The 20618-nt window shown below is 36.9% G+C and overlaps 1 protein-coding gene across 1 annotated transcript in view; it reads left to right on the forward strand.

Annotated features, from left to right (window-relative positions):
• Window positions 1-20618, forward strand: part of LOC117426715 (uncharacterized) — a 29909-nt gene that overhangs the window by 2494 nt on the left and 6797 nt on the right. Inside the window, exons 2-15 of the mRNA XM_059033427.1 lie at window positions 299-694; window positions 932-1037; window positions 1549-1684; window positions 2703-2767; window positions 2902-2968; window positions 3901-3950; window positions 4211-4289; window positions 5510-5993; window positions 6707-6837; window positions 14474-14651; window positions 15214-15506; window positions 18115-18161; window positions 19502-19528; window positions 20206-20338. Of these exons, the coding sequence (XP_058889410.1) occupies window positions 402-694; window positions 932-1037; window positions 1549-1684; window positions 2703-2767; window positions 2902-2968; window positions 3901-3950; window positions 4211-4289; window positions 5510-5993; window positions 6707-6837; window positions 14474-14651; window positions 15214-15506; window positions 18115-18161; window positions 19502-19528; window positions 20206-20338 (2089 nt within the window). The 5' untranslated portion in view covers window positions 299-401. The remainder of the gene's footprint in view (window positions 1-298; window positions 695-931; window positions 1038-1548; window positions 1685-2702; window positions 2768-2901; window positions 2969-3900; window positions 3951-4210; window positions 4290-5509; window positions 5994-6706; window positions 6838-14473; window positions 14652-15213; window positions 15507-18114; window positions 18162-19501; window positions 19529-20205; window positions 20339-20618) is intronic.

A 20618-nucleotide genomic window follows, 5' to 3' on the forward strand; every position in this document is an offset into this window, starting at 1 on the left:
CCTCAGCCCTGGGAACTGAGCCCTGCTCATGATTTACTGAAATAATTTCTTTGTTACGGTATGTTAAGTTCAAGTTTTGCGAAAAGTAAAAACAAGACTGAAAACAAAATTTAAAAATCCCACTCAAAAGGGAGAAGCTGGTTATGCTAATGAGAGGGAATAACATTTAAAAAAAAAGGCAATGGTTAATAATATGACACATTCAATACTAATGTATGACACATTCAATACTAATGTGCCTCTCAGCAGCATTGCATTACATCTAAATTGAAAATCTAACCATTGTCTCTTTTTTTAGGCAGAGACTGTGTGGTGTCGGAGTGTGGAACAGTGGGTAATGGATTCTTGGAATATGTAACAAGTAAAGATGCTGGTTTAGTTTTCCTGACTCACTTATTATAATGGCTGAAGGACAGTTATCATTAAAAATCAACCGGATCTACGAAGAACTGTCCAGCGATGAAAGCCAGATGTTAAACTATTTGTGCAGCGACCTTGATGGAGACTGTTCGAAGCAAGACGTGAAGGAAGTTTTGAAATCGCAGATAAAAAGTGGAGTGATAGACCATCTAGTTCTGGCTGAATTGCTGTACAGAATCAAAAGGTTTGACCTTTTGAAAAAGATACTAAGTTCAAATAAAAAACAAGTGGAAGCTCTTTTGGGAAGTAGACTGTGCACTTTTTCTGCTTACAGGTAAGGATGCGACTTCTATTTTCTACGTCTGTACATCTGTTTTTTCTGATATCATTACTTGCCTTGCTTACTAATTCTGCAAAAACTGCATCTGACAAGGCTGATTTTCTGAATGGATGTGGGAAGTGTTGAACAGGCTTCGGCGAGTAACGCTCTGTGTTTTGCTGAAAACTTTAAAGATCCAATCATAACTAGTATAAAGTATAGTAACATCTGTTTCTTGTGTTCTTATTCTAGGGTGCTCATGGCAGAAATCAGTGAAGACTTAGATAAAGAAGATTTGCGTTCAGTAATATTTTTATTACATGACAGTATACCAAAAGGACGGCTTGATAAAGCTACGGTAAGACTTGTATTTGAATTGCATTTACTGTAATGTTGATCACATGGTATTATTGCTTGACAACATCTTGGCCAAATCCATTTGAAATCCTCTAAACAGCCTTTATTCAAAAATCCATACTCTGGCTTTTAGTTGGAAATGTTCACACATTTCATGCTTCATCTTTATAATGTAGTTGTCTGAATGTTTTATAACAGCTTTTAGTGTATAATTGAATTTATTTTGATCTGCTAAAAATCTATTACATTGAAAAGCAGACCCTAAAAAGACCACTTTATTTCTTTATTTCTCACCTAGATGCTCGCACATATTAAGTAACAATTGAATTTATTTAATTGACTCCCAAAGAAAAACTTTTCTGTCTGATTCATGAAACCAGTCTTATCAACCTAGAGCCTTCTGTCTTCAATCCAGTAGTATTAACCCTAATAAAAGTATTGGAAAAGCATGGAAAAGTATCATAAACATGCTTTTATAACCAGACTGCCCTGATTTTTTTTTTTTGATGCAGGGCTTCCTTGATGTGGTGATTGAGTTGGAGAAGCTTGATAAAGTCTCACCGGATAAAGTGGATTTAATAGAACAGTGCCTGCGTCACATCCACAGGAAAGACCTGGAGAAGAAGGTGCTGAAATACATGGGCAGCAGTAAGAACCCTTATCCATGTCCTATCTCTATCTATCTATTTATTTATTTATTTATTTATTTATTTATGAACACACATCCATACATGTCCTCAAACATACCAAACAATCAACAATAAAGTACAGAACAGATACCATTTAAGTGGTTTGATCTAGTTTCTTAATACACACCTGAGCTTGATACCTGTAGACTGTGGCTTACCAAGCTCATAGTAAAACCTGGAATGTATGAAACTGCTATGCAACAGGAGTTTTATTTGCATCACTGCATGGTTCATTCAAGTAGTAATGCAATGTCATCTGTGTTAAAATACGGGCAGCAGTGTGGAGTAGTGGTTAGGGCTCTGGACTCTTGACTGGAGGGTTGGGGGTTCAATCCCAGGTGGGGGACACTGCTGCTGTACCCTTGAGCAAGGTACTTTACCTAGATTGCTCCAGTAAAAACCCAACTGTATAAATGTGTAATTGTATGTAAAAAATAATGTAATTCTATGTAAAAATAATGTGATATCTTGTAACAATTGTAAGTCGCCCTGGATAAGGGCGTCTGCTAAGAAATAAATAATAATGAAATACACAGTCCTTGTTCTATGACCTCCATTATAATGCCCCATGCCATGCCTTCTAATGTGCACCAATACAAACTAGTGCATTTTGCACTCACTTTACTACTGTAGAAAACCTTAACTAACTGAATAAAATACAGAACAATTGCTTAATCGTCCTCGTTGTTTACTGTACGGAACACACTAGTGTTACTTTATTGGCCCTCGTGGGAATGCCACCCTTGCAGTAGCTCCAGTTTGGTACCTGGCCCGTATGTTGCAATATAATGATGGAGGACTGTGTACAGCTGTAAAAAAAATGTAGGAAATTAGGTTTTGAGTAAAACTGTAACTCAGTAGATCCCTCTGTACTGTGTATCTTTCTCATGATGCTGCACATAAAGACAACTCCTACATTTTATGGAAACAAAGGTATATCTTGGGTCTAAAGAAAAGTATTTTTCCCTAAATTACAGGTCAAGCTTTACGCCCAAACGTTGCCTCACACAATCAGAGGGAAAAATGTTTGCGTCACTCGCATGTAAGTATATTGAACAAATAAGTGAATCAAATGTGAAAATATCTATCAATTAGTCCACTAATGAAGTCTGCTATTTTATTTCTGTTGTAACTATTTATTGTATATGTTATTAATACATATTTCTTTCACCCAAGTCACAAGAAGCTGCCAGCGCACCACCTCGTCCTGGAAGAATTTATCAAAGTCCTGCTGGAGCCCAGGGTAGGCTGCAGCATTCATTTTTATCCTCTCAAACCCCTGTCAGGCTATATTAATTGTTGCAATGTAATCAAATTGGCAAGTAAAGGGGGCTGGGGTGCTTTCATGGATAACCACTTTGATTCCAGTTTTTTTTTTTGCTGAGTCACTGGACCTTGTTATTTCATGTGCTTACTTTGTATATAAACCTTACATTGTGATCCACTTGGAACGGCTTGCTTCAGTGCATAAAGAGCTCTGTATTGCTTTCCAATATTACCTGTTTTTCACTATTTATTGAACAGTTGGCTACTCAGGTTTGGCGTGCTATTCATGTCCCAGCACAAATACACTGTCTTTTAGATACAATTATTCAGAATCCTCTTGTCCTTTACAGGGTTATAAGCTCACACTTGTCCTGCAAGTATTGAAATGGCCAGTAATCAGGTATTGGAGTAATTAGACCCCTGCTAAATGTGCTCTAAGCTAATCATTCTCCTCACAGCATGCACAAGTCTCAACAGAGTCTGTTGGTTTAGTAAGGAATTGTATGCAGCTATAAGAAAGAAACAATTTATTTATCAAGGGGCCTGATTGCTCCTACTGGCCCCTGATCGTTCTGAAACCCAGGACTGGGTGCAAGGCTAGTGTGAGTTTCTTACCCTGCCTTTGCCTTGTGAGACGTCTCAAAGGTCCACATTAGAAAACCATTATCTATGTCCATCTGCGATATGCATGGGCCTGATATATATCTGTGCTGCCCTGCCAGAAAGCTTGTCTATACTTTCTCTCCTCTGTAGATGTAATATTGTCTACAAAAAAATAAAGATCAGTAAAAAGATCATTTCTGATGCATGAATTTAAAATAACTTGCACTAACTCAAACCAAAATACTGTACTTTGTGTATCAAAATAACAAACCAACAGTAGAAATAAAAATGTTTCATCTGTTTCAGCTGCAGAAAACATCAACGTTTCCTTCTCAGTACCTGAAACGGGAATGCAGGTAAAAAACGAATTTCAAGCTTTCATTTAAAACTATGCATGTACAGTGTTTCAGATGGAGGTTATCTCCATAAGTGTATGCATATTCAGCTGATTCTATTAAAAGGTGTCGCCAACTATATTGTAAGCTATTTATTTGATTGTATTTTTAGTTTATTGACTAGGAATGATCTTCCATGCATAATGCTCTAATCTGCAGGCTTTTCAGTGGCAATAATCCAATCACAAGCCTATCTATTTCCTGTCTCTGTTGTGTCACAGAACCCTGGAGAAGTATACAGAATGCAGAGACGTCCTTTTGGAGTTTGTTTAATAATAGACTGTGTTGGCACTGATGGAGGTGAGGAGATATGTTTTGCTCTGAGGAAAGAATTTGTGATGCCATTCTGTGGTATACTGTATTTAAATGGGTGAGGGAGAAAAAAACAGCAATTAAATGACTGTGACAGGGCGAGGAGCGAGGCAAAGCCCTGCTGTTAAAGTATTATTTTGTTTTTATTTTTTGGTATTTAAAACAAATGTGTTTAATGTAGAACGGGGTATCCCTCCGCCCCTATGTATAATTGTTTGTTTTGTATGTGGAGGATGAGCGAGGTGCCGTCCGCCAAGTTATTGTTTTGTTTTTGTATTTATTTATATGTGTATATATATATATATATATATATATATATATATATATATATATATATATATATATAATATTTATATTTATTATTTATATATATATATATATATATATAAATGATGGCTAAAGCCGTATATTTTGTATTGTTTTGCAGCGTGGATGGGAAGCCCCATCCACATTAAAAACCTTGTGCAGAAGGTGAATATCTCCCGAGTTAATTAATTGTTTAATTGTTGCTAAATCTGGAGATGATCACCTGCATATAAGCCTGCAGCTCTCTGCACTCTGTGTGGGTGTTCGGAGGAGTGAACGAGAGCAGAGGAGACCAGAGAGAAATCGAATTAAAAATAAATCTAGGAACAGTGAAGGCAATTTGCCCAGCCTGACCTGGATCATTTATTTGGTTATTGTGTTTGTGATTTTGTTTTGTTAAAACTTTTGTTTTGTCAGTGCTTTTTGTTCAAACTTTTATTTTATTTTTGTTTGTTAAAATAAAACGGTGCAAGCGCCTTTGCACGGCAGTACTTGCCTGTTTGTTTTTCATTTGACATTTGAAGCTCTTTACCTTTTTGTGTAAACCAGCCAAATATTAGTGTTTCATCAACAGGGTGGAGCTGGTACTATTCTGGGAGCACTTTTACATAGAGAGGGAAAGTGTGGGTTTACCTATTTGTAAATGTACAAATTCACTTTTCAAAGAGCAGCAAAGGTGCTAATCCCAGTGTCCTGGCTAAATCTCACCTCTTCCACATGACAAAAAAAAAAAAAAATCGGCATTTATATCTGGGACAAAACCAGAAGTTGTTGTGTGCTGGCGCAACATTGTGCAATTGCCTTTCCATCTCCAGGTGTGGTTGGCCATTGATTGTAAATCAACGATGCTTCTGTGAAAGGCAGTATATATGTCCTATAAAGAAGTTCCTTGTGTCTTACAGATATGCTAGAACACACCTTCAAGAGACTTCACTTCCAAGTCATCCTGTACAAGTGGTTAAGCCTAAGCGACGCCTACTCATTGTTAAAGGAAACAGCTAGGATGAGAGAGCACAGGAACTCGGACTGCTTCGTCTGTTGCATTATCAGTCGGGGAAGCTCTACGAAGATGATCGCCACTGAGAAAGAGGGTCCCGGCATCAGCTTCGACACAATAAAGCAGCTCTTCACTGTGGAGCATTGCCCAGACCTTTCAGGCAAACCAAAGCTGTTCTTCATCCAGAACTACACCGTTCCAGAGCGCTGTGACTACAATGACGTGGAGGTTGATGGGCCTTCCGTTGCCAGTAGGGTGGAGTATATCCCTAATGAAGCTGATGTTTTCTGGAGCTGCTGTAAAACGGATGCTTGCTTCCTTGAAAAAGTGAATCATCGGTCAGAATACCTACATGCTCTCTCAGCATCTCTACTAAGGGGACAGAAAAGGTAAAACATGTGATGTGCAACCACAGGGTCTAGTAAATGTATTCTTCTTGTTTAGATTCACTTTGTATCATTTTCTGTTTCAATCATCACATCCTGGTGACTCAGATGTTTAAAACGCCCCTGTGATGACTGAAAGAGAAAGTGATCTAAAGGGAATCTAAACAACATGAGGAATACATTAGTTAAGATAGCTGCCATTTCATACCTGTTCTTTTAAACTAGATCACTCCCTGGCGTCTTTATACATTTTTAAAGACAGGAATATGCCAAAGAGACTTGCATGTACTGTTAGATGTTGGCTCCAGTGAGCTCAAATTGAATTATTCAAACCGCAGCAGCATTTAGATCTGCCTCTTTTATATCAGTTGAATAGATCCCACTGAAAGTAGAAATATTTACCAAATCAATTCAAGAATCCCTGTTTACACAGAAAGAAAAAGACCAACAAATACTAGCAGACCATTTCTTTGGTCCAACAGAAAATAGACAACTTAGGCACCTTTTTGAATCCTTAAATTAGGCATATATTTATACAGTGTGTGTTCACACACACACACACACACACACACCTTTTAATGTAAAAAACAAAACAAAACAAAAAGTCTGTGGCCCAACCACAGACGGCAGTATAGAAAAATGACTAAAATTAAAAAGTAAATGTAAATTTATAAAACACAAAGAAAATTAACTGAAATGGTCTTGTTTTATTCCAGAAACAGGCATCTCATTGATATCCACACTGAGGTGAACAGTGTGGTCTACGAGAAAAACAGACTGCAGCACGGAGCGACCTACACCGTGGATCTGCGCCACACTCTGCGCAAGAAACTGCTCTTTCCACTAAATTAGATATTTAATATAGGCCGTATTTATTTACTGCTCAGTACAGAAGTCTTTTGTGGTATTATTTCCAACTATAGACTTGGGCTATCTGTATATTTAATATTTATTTTTACAGTATATACTGTAGTTCTGCAGCTAAAAGAGTGAAAAGCATCTGACGGCGTCTTTCTATATGTTTGATACATTTATCTATTCAGCAGAGGAGTGGTTTTCAGTGGCACCCCCAATGCTCTAGGTTATTGTTCACACTGTGAACTAAAAAATTGTTTGCCATTGGTGTTGTCTTTCAGGGCGTGCACTTCTAGACAGTCTATGAAAGTTATGTTTAGCAGTAGTGAGTGTTCGTAACTGAAAGAAATAAAGAAAGCTGGAATGAAAACATGGACCATTAGAAGCACTCTACTCAATAACTCTGCCCTCTGCTGTATTTAAACAATAATGCAGTTTTATTTTTATTTGACTTTTTTTTTTTTTTTGCACTGGGGCTAAAGCTATAGCTCATTTTTGGGTACTCAGTATTGTCTCAGTACCTTTAACCATAGATATAATGAATCCATGGACATTTTGACACTTGGGTCATGTAGCATGTAGAGTCGATTGGAATAGTTTGGGGTACTGGGTGAAAAACAATACAGAGCAAAGACTTCAATGAAATCCCAATCTGTTTAAATGGACTGGACACATACTGAAGAAGTTATGGAAGGGTAGTGAAAGTCTTGAAGTTACTGAGGAAGTGTAGACGGGCAAATGTCTTAAATCAGATACTTCTCAAGTGAGTATCTCTTTTAGAACAGGTAAAAACACACAATGTATAGTTTCTTTAATGTATTGAGAGGTGTTGAGGGATACAGGAAGCATAGAGATGGAAGCAGTAGCTTTGACGAGAATGAAGATGTATTATTCATTTAACTTAAAGGGACTGTCCTTAGCTGGTAAACACAAAAAAACTAAAAAAGTCATCATTCAACAATTCAGATGATGAGCTCACAGATCTTTTCAGCCAATGAGGTCGCGAGTAGAGCAGTCTTTATCCCACAGGTAGATGCTCCCTGAAAGCTAACAGAACAGAATCCTGAAACTCGCTTACACAGCAACATAGTCTTCAAGCAGCCCAATCGACTCAGTCCAAAAATATAACCTAAATACACTTGTTCAGTTTATAATAGCATTAATATCCTCGGCAGTGGTCAATACCTGTAGATAACAGACCTTGGGGTAGATGTACTAAGATGGGCCAGTCACAGCGCAAACATAACACAATTTGCCAAATGAATACCTAGCACACTTTTTTGTACTTTAGCCTACTAGCAACACAAAATAAATCATGCCGCTGCATTCAGTGCATTGTACACATTGGTGTACAATGCGAATAAAAGATTATTTTAAATTGAAACAAAGATTTTAGGGTTTTTTATTTTATTTTATTATTTTTAACTTGGCCTACTTAGTAGCCTAGACAATTAACACACAATAGATCATGGTCCTATTCAGTGGCAGCAGTGTGGAGTAGTGGTTAGGGCTCTGGACTCTTGACCGGAGGGTTGTGGGTTCAATTCCCAGTGGGGGACACTGCTGTTGTACCCTTAAGCAAGGTACTTTACCTAGATTGCTCCAGTAAAAACCAGTAATTGTATGTAAAAATAATGTGATATCTGTATAATGTATAATGTGATAATGTGATATCTTGTAACAATTGTAAGTCGCCCTGGATAAGGGCGTCTGCTAAGAAATAAATAATAATAATAATAATAATAATAATATTCAGATGCTCAGAATGAGCTGGAGGGGTTAGTGGCACATGTGTGCAGTCTATTGCTCCCAACACGTTGGGAAAACCAGAAATGTCATAGAAATTTGTTTACAAGGCATGTAAGTACACCCTGACTTTAGTGAAAATTAGGTACTTGAGTGTTCGTCTCAAAAATGCATTGAGCACAACTGACAACACACGAGAAAATGCCAGCAACAATTGTGACTGTTTAAAGCATGCTTTCAAAAGTTATTTTTTTTGTGATCAAATGTTTATTGGGGAGAATACAAAAAACATTGAATGGGCGCCAGGACTTATGAGCAAGGATTGCTCTTCACTAAATGTTTTATTGTTGATGTTATCTATGGTGTACAAAATATTTATGGTCATTGAAAGCTATGTAATGGAAAGTCAATTTAGTATTTAATTATTACAGTAGATTCAGGATATTGATCTGAAACCACAGGGGAAGGATGCCCTTTCCAACAGATTTGTGTGAGTAAAATATATTCAAATGTATAAAGTTACAGTAAATATGTCGTACTGGGCCCTTTTCACAAAAGTGATGTGGTGACTGGCACAGTATGTTACCATCTTTTCCACTGGGAGAACTGAAGTAAAGGCCTTCCCTTATTTAGAGACGATCCATTGCAATGGTGATCAATATAAAAATGTTATTACATTTAAAATAATTCAGCTTATGCAGCTTAACTTGGAAAGACTGGAGTTCACTGCAGTGACTACAACTGAAAGAGCTCCATTGAAATTCCAAAGGGTTAACCTGTGATGTCCTGTCAGTTGCAACTATGTCTAAATACAGTGTATATATATATTTAAGAATAATTACATGTTAAATATACACTTCTCATGTTTCTTTTTACTTCGCAAATAATTTGAAGTAACGTGTCAAATAATAAAATGATATTGCAGTAAACCATGTCTACACTCGACATGTTTATCAATGCATTCTAAAGTGTGACCCGCTTTACTGAAGCAGCAATGGTTGAGAAGTTTAGAGTCGAGTTACTACAACAGCCCTGATCAATGCAGAATAAAAACATGTTTTATTGAACCAGCTCACAAATTTCTGTAAGTCAGTAATGATTTTAGGTCCACAGATGTTTGTAGTTTGGATAAAGAACCCCTCCCATTAGATGTGATGCTTACTGTAAATCAGAAATGGAGGGATATCAACTACCGTATTCTTTCAAATTTAAGACGCCCTTGAATTTAAGACACAGCTACAAAGATACAACCTCAATTACGCTGTTGTATCGTGCAAAACTGACACGAAACAGTGTTGTTGTATAATACTTAAGATGGCGTCTCTGTCATACACACACCCCTCACTCACTTATGGCATCACGCATCCTGGCAACAGCAAGCATGGCACAACATCAGGCAACATGTAACCCAGCAACCACAACAGCATTGATCGCATTGCAAAAGCAACAGTCAGAACGGTATGCCCAATACCAACTAACGGAACATAACATACGCATATGGAGATTACTCACACCTGTTTTTCTCCCAATTTATGAACTGCGGTATTGCTTGGCATGTCGAAAAATACAAGGCTCTGAGCAGCACTTCCGATCTGTCCAAGTTGGTACTGTTTGTTAGAAATGCTGAAATTGTAAAAGCTTCTCTTGGAATTCTCAGGAAGCTCATGACGCTTTCTTGAAAATGTCTGCCTGTATGTCATAGATGATTCGAGATCGGGCGGTAACGTTTTGGTTCGTCTTTTCTCAGCAGGAAGTCACGTTGCTGCTTGTGTACTCGGGTAGTCACGTCTTTTGTTGGCGATTTTAATACAGGCATCGCTGTACTATACTTGAATTCAAGACACAGGCTATTTTTGAGGAGCAAAAAATTGTTACAAAAGTGTGTAAATTCAAAGGAATACGGGTATATGCAAAAGAAACGGTAGTGGAATTTCTTTGACTGAATTTTGGAGAAATGCAGAAGAACAATTTCCCAATTTAGCAAGAAAGGCTAAAATATACTGATGCACAAAAGAGACGCAACACTCAGGTCTAATGGATTTTATTGAATATTTTAAACATAGATATCAAACAAAATCACAGAAAACGTGAACAAAAATGTTTAGTTTTCAGTATGAAACGTGACACACTGTCAATATGAAAACATTACAAAGTTAGTATCGGGTATGACATCCCTGAGCATTAACACAATCCTGGCAGCATCAGCCTCTGGATAGACTACTGTGGGCTATTCCACCACTCTTCCTGTGCTGCTGCAGCCAGCTGGCGAAGGTTGGCTGGTCATGGTTGTCTCCTGTGGATGGCACTGGCAATTTGATCCCACAGGATGTTCTATTGGACTCAGGTCAGGAGAAAAAGCTGGCGTTGGCAAGACCTCGACATTGTTTTCTTGAAGTTGTGCAATTGTAATCCTAGCACTGTGTGGTCTTGCATTGTCCTGCTGGAAAATTGACTCTTCCGGATTGGCTTGCAGGAACGGAAAAACTGTTGCCTCAAGGACTTCATCAATGTATCACTGAGCAGTAAGGGTGCCCTCAATCTGCACCAAAGGTGTTCTTGTGTTAAAAGAGATTCCTCCCCACATCATCACACTTCCACCGCCCCACCGGTTGGCTTGAACAATACAACAGTCAGCACAACGCTCACCACGACGTCTCCACACGTTGTCTTCCATCAGGTCTGTCAAGGGCAAAATGGCATTAATCAGTGAATAAAACACTCCACCACTCTCTCTGCCACCACCTCAGATGTCCTCTGGCCCACAGAAGACAGCGATTTTGTCTCTCAGCTGTCAACATGTTACCCTGAACGGCCTCCGAGCATGCAAATCATTTTCATGCAGATGGCGAGCTACAGTCAGTCATTCTGCTGATGCACGGGTTATTTCTTCCTGGAATTTCTCATGCTGTAGCCACTGCAGTCTGAAAACGATTGCGCAGATGGATCAGTTGGATGTACTACTCAAACAATCAACAAACCTATCTGCTCACTAAATATAATGCACAAGAACTGAGAATGGATTTTTTTTTGTCTTGCAAACATAACACTTATGGGCTTCTATGAACCTTTTTTTTTTTTTTTTTTTACATTATACAGGTATTCAAAGAACAAAACAAAACAAAGAAAAAAATAAACACAGCTTACATGTGTTACAAAATCTATCAAATGCCCAGATTCCAATAAATGGTTATAATATCTACACTTCAGGGATCAGAGCTAGAACCGGAAATCCATTAAAAAAAAAAAAAAAACAATCTCTTCTCTTGAGGAAATATATATTTGTGTCCAGTGAGATCCAGTTATCAAGAAAATGAAATTATTATTTTTTTTTTTACAAAATGATTTGTGTAAAAGTGTACTGGTCAATTAAAACCTATAAATAATGTATTTACTCATATTTCTCTGAAATAATATTGAAAAAACGTCATTTTAAAAGCCTGTTATAGGTATCCACAAGGATGCAAGGGTTAAATACATGTCAGTAGCCATGTGCAGCGTTCAGTTTATTAATCTGCTAATACGTACTTCGTAGTAATGGGAGGAGTAATTCAAATAGTTAAAGTAACGTAATGAGATGATTGTTTAACAATGTCTCATTACGTGGTTTACTGTGGAGGATATCGACATCTTGTGGCTGTGGGATTAAATTACATGTTAAAAGACAAGTGTAAAACACAAGGCCCTAGTTATGGAATCGTAATATAGAGTGGATTTCCTGGGGGCGTATTCTCGTTCCTGATTGATGTTGGCTACAGTTCAGCCCCAGACCGAGGAGGTCACGTTTCAACAGAGCCTAGGAGCGACACGCTCAGTTTATGGGAACTGGTGTCACCCTTATTATTATTATTATTTTTTTTTTATTAGACTAAAGGAAACAAAAATATGCTCATGTCGAAAATGTACGTAGGCAATTACCTGTTTCGTAAAAGGTAAGGAATAAAGTTGATTATAAGCAGCATTTACATTATACGGTATAAAACTGTTTTTATGGTCTGAAAAAAAAAAGAATTAGATTAATATTAAGATTTTTTAAAATGATTAATAATTCACAACTTCTAAAATCTAAAAATATGTATTTTTTCTGGACTGTAGTTTTGTTTCACACAGTTCAGTTTAACGTTATTGCCCATCACCTACTAGTTAGTCTTTGTAATATTGTATGGGCTTTTCGTCTGGTGGTTTTTACAATAATATTCTTATAAGTATTATTTTCATTGTAAAACCAATTGTTTAAGAATGTAACGTACCGGTTAATTAAAACTATGAGTCTAAATACATAAGTGGGGATCAGGGATTTTTAAAAACCAGATAATATATTTTTAACATCAGAGGATGATTATTTTACTTTATTTGTCGTGATGATAAATTTAAATGTAATAAAATAGGAGGTATTTGCCAATTGTTTTATACTTTCGTTTTTGCCCCTTGAAGATACTGTATCTGAGTGTGTTCAAATGTACCGTAATGATTGTAAGAGAAGCGCATTCCCTTTGACACTTAAGCAGAATGACAATATAGACATGAATAGACCGCTTGTAGCTTGGCAACCTTAAATCAGAAAGTAAAATCCAACATATCCACAGAAAGGCCTTACGTAGCTGTTTCCAATTATATAATGTATTTTGTTGTAGAATGTATATTATATTATATATATATATATATATATACACACACATTTTTTTTATACATAAGCTATGCCCCCCCAAAAAAACATAATACAATTTATAAAAACAAAAAATAGTTTTAAAAATTGGCAATTTTGACCCCTTTCTAAGTTAGATATAGAAAAAACATAACATTACAACAGGAGAATTTTGTGAGGATTTCAAATAAAAAAAACTGATTTTTTCTACCGTACACCAGTTTATTTATTTATGTATGTATCTGCTTACAGTTGGTGGCCACATTAATTGCATCTCCCCATTATTTTTAGGTTTAGCTTAATCACCATATAGTTAGTTGTTCTATAGACTTTTTTGTTCTTTTTATTGTTGATTTGCTATTTGTGGTTATATTGAATTATATAACTTGTGTATAAAGATGATTTTCTCCTCATAATGCTAAATGTTTGAATATTCAATATTTAATAAAAAAAACCTGCATTTTTGACTTGTATTTATTCACACATTTCAAGGATAAAGGGTTTTACATAAGATTTGGCAATGTACTTTGTTGATGTTGTGCTTAGTCTGGTCTACTTCTATAAGACAGCTGAAAATAGGGCCGTTTTTAGGCATTTCTGCATACTCGTGACTCGGACAAAATCTTGTAGCTCCTCAGTCTTTTAGCTCCACAACAATATACATGATATCATTGGAAACAGCTACTTAATGCCTTTCTGTAGGTATATTAGGTTTTAATTTTTGATTTAAGGTTGCCAGAGTACAAGTACTAAAACACAAAGTGGTCATATTCATGCTTGTATATGGTCATTCTATTTAATCAGAAAATGGTTAAATATAGGCATAGCCTTTGCAAGCTTCCAGTTCACATGAACCTCACCTGTTTTGGTAGAACTATTCATGATAGTTCATGTTGCTGTAACTTTTTTAGAACTGTTCTCCTACCCTAGTACAGTAATATCAATGTATTAATTGAGCATTTTGAAATGAATGCCAGAGCCCTAACAAGAAAAAGAGGAGACAGGACCAGAGGGAAATACAGTAGGAAAAAACTCATTCTTACGCAAAAAGACGTGTTGTTTGTACTGTAGGTGTTCCTTATACAAGTACAAGGGCAAATTCACTGAAGGTTGTTATGCCAAAAGTAGTAATATCGGTTAATTTACTTTAGTATTCTTTGTCAGTTGTTATAGGTCTTCATAAGGTAAAAATTTTTTTTTGCTATTTTATTGACATTTTGAACTTCTTGATTATTTACAGGTAATGGCTGCCAGGGACTGGCCAGCTGTGGATCGCTGACCTGCAGATGGGCGTGTCCCGACAGCTGCAGACACACGCCCGGGCTGATGAGCCAGGAGCAACAGTCCAAGAAAGAGCTTTGTTCTCAAACCTGCATCTACTCCTTGGTGAGTGAAGATGACTGGGATCAGAAAAATCAGTTTAGAAAAGGGATTAGTCTAGGGGATTTTTAAAAGGCAGTGTTAGCATAGGATCCTGGAGCAGGACCTCCCTTTTTAGTTGTTTTATCCCACTGTGTTTTATTTAGCATTTTTGGTATTTCTTTGTTTTGCACTTGTGTAGTTACCTCCCACGCACTGTACCACTGTTACTCTGTTCTGTGTAACCCTGCCCTAGACCCTACTATTGATGGTACTCTCGCAGCAGTTGTCTGCAATCACCGTTGTAAATAATTGTACTGTATGAAACAATAATTTCATACAGTGTATAAAAAGCGAAAGCCCCGAAAAAAAAAACATTTACATTCATCTCGAAAATAGCTAAAAATAATGATTGAAAAATTAAATGAATAAATTAAATAAAAAATAAAAAAATAAGAAATTAATAAAAACAGAAAAACAGCATAATGCTGCATTTGAAAAATCATATAACCATATATTTTTAGCACTAGTGATGAGACATAAGCAAATACATTTTAAATATTCGGTTACTGTACCTTAAACATGATCCATTTTCCATTAACAATCTCTGTTTCATTTCAGGGCTAGAATCCACATGGAAATAATCAGAGCACATAAAGTGGAACTCATCGGGTGGTTGAGATCTGACCCAGTTCACATTCTTCAGCACTGCCACAGCAAGATCCTTACAGAACGAGAGTATGATAGCATCAAGTGTCTACAGAACCCTGAGCAGCTGGTCATCAAACTCTTGGACATAATTCTGAGAAAATCGGATCAAGCATGTCAGGACTTTCTAAACATCTTGAAATTAGTCACGGACACCTACCCACAACTAGAGCAGTGGTTACGCAAGATTCAAGAAATTAAAACAGGTATTACTGCTTAGCCTGCATTCTACAAATCATTTTCTGACAGTTCTCTGTAATTTAATAAGTAATCCTAACAGTAAGATTTATTTTTTACAAGTCATTTGGGGTTTCATGAGTTTATTGAGTTTAAATATTTTAGTCCTCATTCAAAAATTGGGTAGCCTTAAGCGCTGATCGTGTCTGTCCATCTGTCAAAGGTGAACAATATGCGCCAGATATTCAAAGCGATGCGCAATCCCCTCGTAAAAATTAGTGCTTTTGCACAAAAATTGATATTTTCCAACATGGCACAAAACAGTTGCAGGAAGTTGAAAAATAGCCGTTTTTTGCGCAATTCACAAATGTGTTTGTGCCTCGCAAAACCACCTGCGCATTCAATACAAATATAGCAGAAATGCACAAGAGCTATGCGTGAATGCACAGAACTGGAATACTACACAACAATGTAATGTAATGGAAACATTTTGTGCATTGCAAGCCTGTCATGCTTATCGCAAAACTTCATTCAAATGTGGCCTTTGGAGCAATTCAGATATTTTTATTCTTAAGCATATGACATTTGCGCACATGCACACATTTCAATCTAATGATTATTATTATCACAGGCATTAGCATTAGCTAAATATTTGAAGGGCCATCACAGATCCTACGGAATTCAAAAAGATGTATATGTGCTGTGCTGTTTGCTGAGAAGTGAGTTTATGATTTCTCTACTTCTGTCTCCATAATTCTGACAGGTGTCACACAAATATGAGTACATGTTACCTATTCTAATTCATATACATTTTTTGACTTTCTTGTTTTCTGTTACAGTACCATCCGTTTTTTCTTTCCTTTCTCAGTATTGGCCGTGATCCCGCTTATCAAACCACTATTGCTCCGTGTCTGGACTGATCTGATTTTTGTAATGAACATAAGAACATAAGAAAGTTTACAAACAAGAGGAGGCCATTCGGCCCATCTTGCTCATTTGGTTGTTAGTAGCTTACTGATCCCAGAATCTCATCAAGCAGCTTCTTGAAGGATCCGTCAGCTTCAACAACATTACAACAATGTGTTTTTTTGTAAGAACTGTAAGTCGCTCTGGATAAGGGCGTCTGTTATAAGAAAATACATACATATATTAACAACAACAATAATATTAATAATCCAGCAGGAATCACCTGTTTTTTATAGCCTATACATAACTTGCTTGACAAATTAATTAAACTTAAATAAAATGGGCTGATCGGGCAGTGGAATAAGAGAGGAACACCTTGCGTACATTTTACATTCAAAATGCTGACAAAATTTACCAATACAGTCATCAGTAGCCCAGCCTACTACTGTATAAGCAGCGTCTTTGATATTGAAATCTATGTGCATGCAAGGTAAGGAGGTGCAAACTGTTGCTTGATCGAGCTAGGGTTGATATACTGCTTTACATGCCTATTAAAGTAAAGCTTTCCTGCATTATACAGGTAGTTGTTTAGTATCTGCCGGCTCGGTCTATGTATGTATTATGATAACCCAGACAAGCAAGTTTCAGAACAGACTCAGAACAGATCAAGTGTGGACAGGTGGATCGCTCATCTCTGTTTTCTTGCGCATGTGCTATCTCTGGTATTGCATTCAGAAAAGTGCATATTTTGTATAGATTACGGTATGTCACCATTTCCACGGTTTATTTTTTTCGTCAAGTTGTTCAAGGGCAAAATAGACTTAACAAGTTTTTTTTTTATATTTTTAAACATCGATAAAATAAGCTCAAACCAGCTTAATCCGACAACTCTCCATTGACGCAATAGAAAATCTTCTTCTGAGCGTTATATCCTACAACCCTTGTGACGGAGGTCCCCCATAGAGAATCAGTGGAGTGGAGTATCTTGGTGTAATACAGAATATCTTTGATGTAAGTGTATCAATACAAACCAGGTTCAGTGTGGACAAGTATATCGCAACAGTATCAGACTTACTGGTGTTGAAAAGTGAGTTAGGGTAGAAAGTGCTATCGTATCGGTATATTCTAAATCGAAACAAATTTTACAACTATCATTCCAATACGTGTGAACAGGGTATTAATACACACAAAATGAATGTTAACTCTGTAGAGAAAATCAGAAATAACAAAATAAAACTAAAGGAATCTGAAAGTATTGATATCAAACCGAGGTTTACTATAACATGTGTTTCTTATATAAACAGAGCGAATGTACAACAGCCCATATGGAAAATACATATATATATACAGATATATATATAATTTGTATATGTATACCACATATACAAATTATATATATTTTCCATATGAGATCTGTTCAATGAAAAATATATGTTTTACCTACTGATTGTGGCCACTTTCATATAAAGGAAACATTAAAATGCATGTATGTTTCATATAAGCATACTTATATAAATCACATATGCACAACAGTTTATTCTGTCATGGTTCTCATAATTTCACGTATGTGAAAATGATACCTGTCCTTATATGTTTAGTTAACATAGAAGAAGCTTGTATGATTTGTATTTATTTTTCCATATGGGAGGTAAGATTCATGGAATACTGTTGTTAGCTGCAATCACTTTAAGAAACCTTCACAAGTTAATTACACACATTTCTTTTTTTCAGATGCATCCTTAAGCTATGAAGTATCACAAGGAAGAATCACAAACCAGGTAATGGCTTTTATTTTAGCAGGGCTTTCAAACAGATGCTCAGGTCTACTCTGTAGTAGAAATGAACTCTTTTAAAAGTTTTTAACAGTTAAGCACTGTACCTCACTGCTACCTCTAGAAAAGTAACTGAGATGAAAAATTGTATACTGTTAATGTGGGTAACATTTCAAATTATTATTAAGTTTCCAGTAAGGTGAGCTTACTAAATGGATGAAAAAGACCTTACCATGGTAAATGTGCACTGTAAGTAAGCATCCTGTCTTCATCACAATTACCCTTGCTAATTACCTCTCAGTTTGCAACATCTTATTTTAAGAATAATTGAAACTTCTGAAATGGAATGGAAGATGGGTGCCCTGTGATTTTTTTTTCTTTTGTTTCCCGATAATAGGCACCCAGTAGACACTGTGATCATTGTAAACTAGACTGCAACACAAAAATACTGATGTTATCAGTGTTATTGGTTGATTAAGTTGTCTTGTAAATTTCAAGTAGAGGTGTTGTTTGTGGAGGAATTTTTTTGTTGCACTTCTCTTATTTTATTTGAGATCAGATGTATGATTTCAATATTGCACTATATAATATAAAACTAATAATTAATTGTTTTGGGCAGACATTTTCTGGGTGTCTTCTTTTTTGAGTTGTGTGTGCTCTTTAAAAGAGCATTATGGGTTTTCTGAGGACGATTATGATTAAAAAGTATTGTGTTTTATAAACAATTAATATTCTTAAAACACTGTGTACCTTTCCCCCAAAATAAACACATTTAAGCATTAGATTGAATATGCTTATTTTCTGGGGGCTCCCGAGTGGCGCATCCAGTTAAAGCACTTGCGTAGAGTGCAGGATGCGCCCTATAGTCTGGACGTCGCAAGTTCGAGTCCAGGCTATTCCTTTGCCGACCGAGGACGGGAGCTTCCAGGGGGCGGCGCTCAATTGGCCGAGCGTCGCCCGGGGGGAGGGAGGGTTAGGTCGGCCAGGGTGTCCTCGGCTCACTGCGCACCAGCGACCCCTGTAGTCTGGCCGGGCACCTGCGGGCTTGCCTGCAAGCTGCCCGAGAGCTGCGTTGTCCTCCAACGCTGTAGCTCTTGGGTGGCAGCATGGGGAGTCCGCAGTGTGAAAAAAAGCGGTCGGCTGACGGCACACGTTTCGGAGGACAGCATGTGTTCGTCTTCGCCCTCCCGAGTCAGCGCAGGGGTGGTAGCAGTGAGCTGAGCATAATAAAATAATTAGCCATTCCAAATTGGGAGAAAATAATACAAATAATTGGCAACGACTAAATTTATTTAAAAAATAAAAATAATAAAAAAAATAATATGCTTATTTTCTTTTATCTCAAGGATCATTATCAAGAATATCTCCCACAGGTAAGGGCCTTTTAATCGCATTTCATGTAATGCTATAGATTTAAAAAAAATAATAAGTTCTTAACATGCTACATGAAGTTTACAGGATGGTAATGTTAGTAATTAGTGATGGCACACAGGAATTTGTCCATCACACATAGATCAGGCGAATGAACAAATTGGTATTCAGAGCATTAACTGTTCAAGATAAATGCTACTGTATGCTTAAGTATGCAGTTTTATTTATAGTATTCACTGTTGGTTTGTGTTTTGGTTTCTTAAGTCATTTTGGTTGGGGGTTGAAGAAATGAGGTAGGCACTGCCGGACCTCCAAGGCAGTGAAACGAGCTTTGTTTGTCCCCAGAGGGAGATGCATTTGCAGAGGTGGCTAAAAACTGTACAGACAGGGAGAGGTGCTTGAACTCTGGTTTAAATAGTAAGCTGAATGATGGAAGAGGAGGAGCCCTTGCTCCTGCCCCCTGAACCACACTCATGGTTACAAGAATACAATTCAGGGGTTTCCTTAAAAATGTCATCTCATTCTACACGGTGTGTGCTACATGCAGGTTTTATTATTTTTTTATCCAACAGAAATATATGAAGAATATCCCACAATGTGCATTGAGTGAGTTCATGTTTGTGATAGAGGGAATGCTTTATTTCTGTTCAGAAAGGCATTTTATTTATTTATTTTGCAGGTTGATGCTTATAAAATGACGAGCAGGCCCAGGGGCTATTGTGTGATAATAAACAACAAGGACTTTGAAGGAGCAAGGCTGAAAGTTCCTTCACGACCTTTGAACGACAGAAAAGGCACAGATATCGATGCTGGTGAGAGAACTTTTAACAGCACATTACTGTATATCCCTAAACTTCATTCATTTGTTGGTTAAGCCATTCCTAAAGGATTAACCAGCCACATGGTTAACTAAAGAGGTTGATGAAATGTGAGACATATTATTGTTCAATTAGTCAATACCCAGTACGACATAAAAGGTGAACGGGGTAGAGAAGCTACTAAAAAGTGATAAATCAATTACAAAGTGTTAAATCAATAATATATAAAACATGCACTAATCAAATGTACAACTATAAAAATAAAACATACAAG

The sequence above is a fragment of the Acipenser ruthenus genome, chromosome 11 (genome assembly GCF_902713425.1).
Source record: "Acipenser ruthenus chromosome 11, fAciRut3.2 maternal haplotype, whole genome shotgun sequence".
NCBI lineage: Eukaryota > Metazoa > Chordata > Actinopteri > Acipenseriformes > Acipenseridae > Acipenser > Acipenser ruthenus.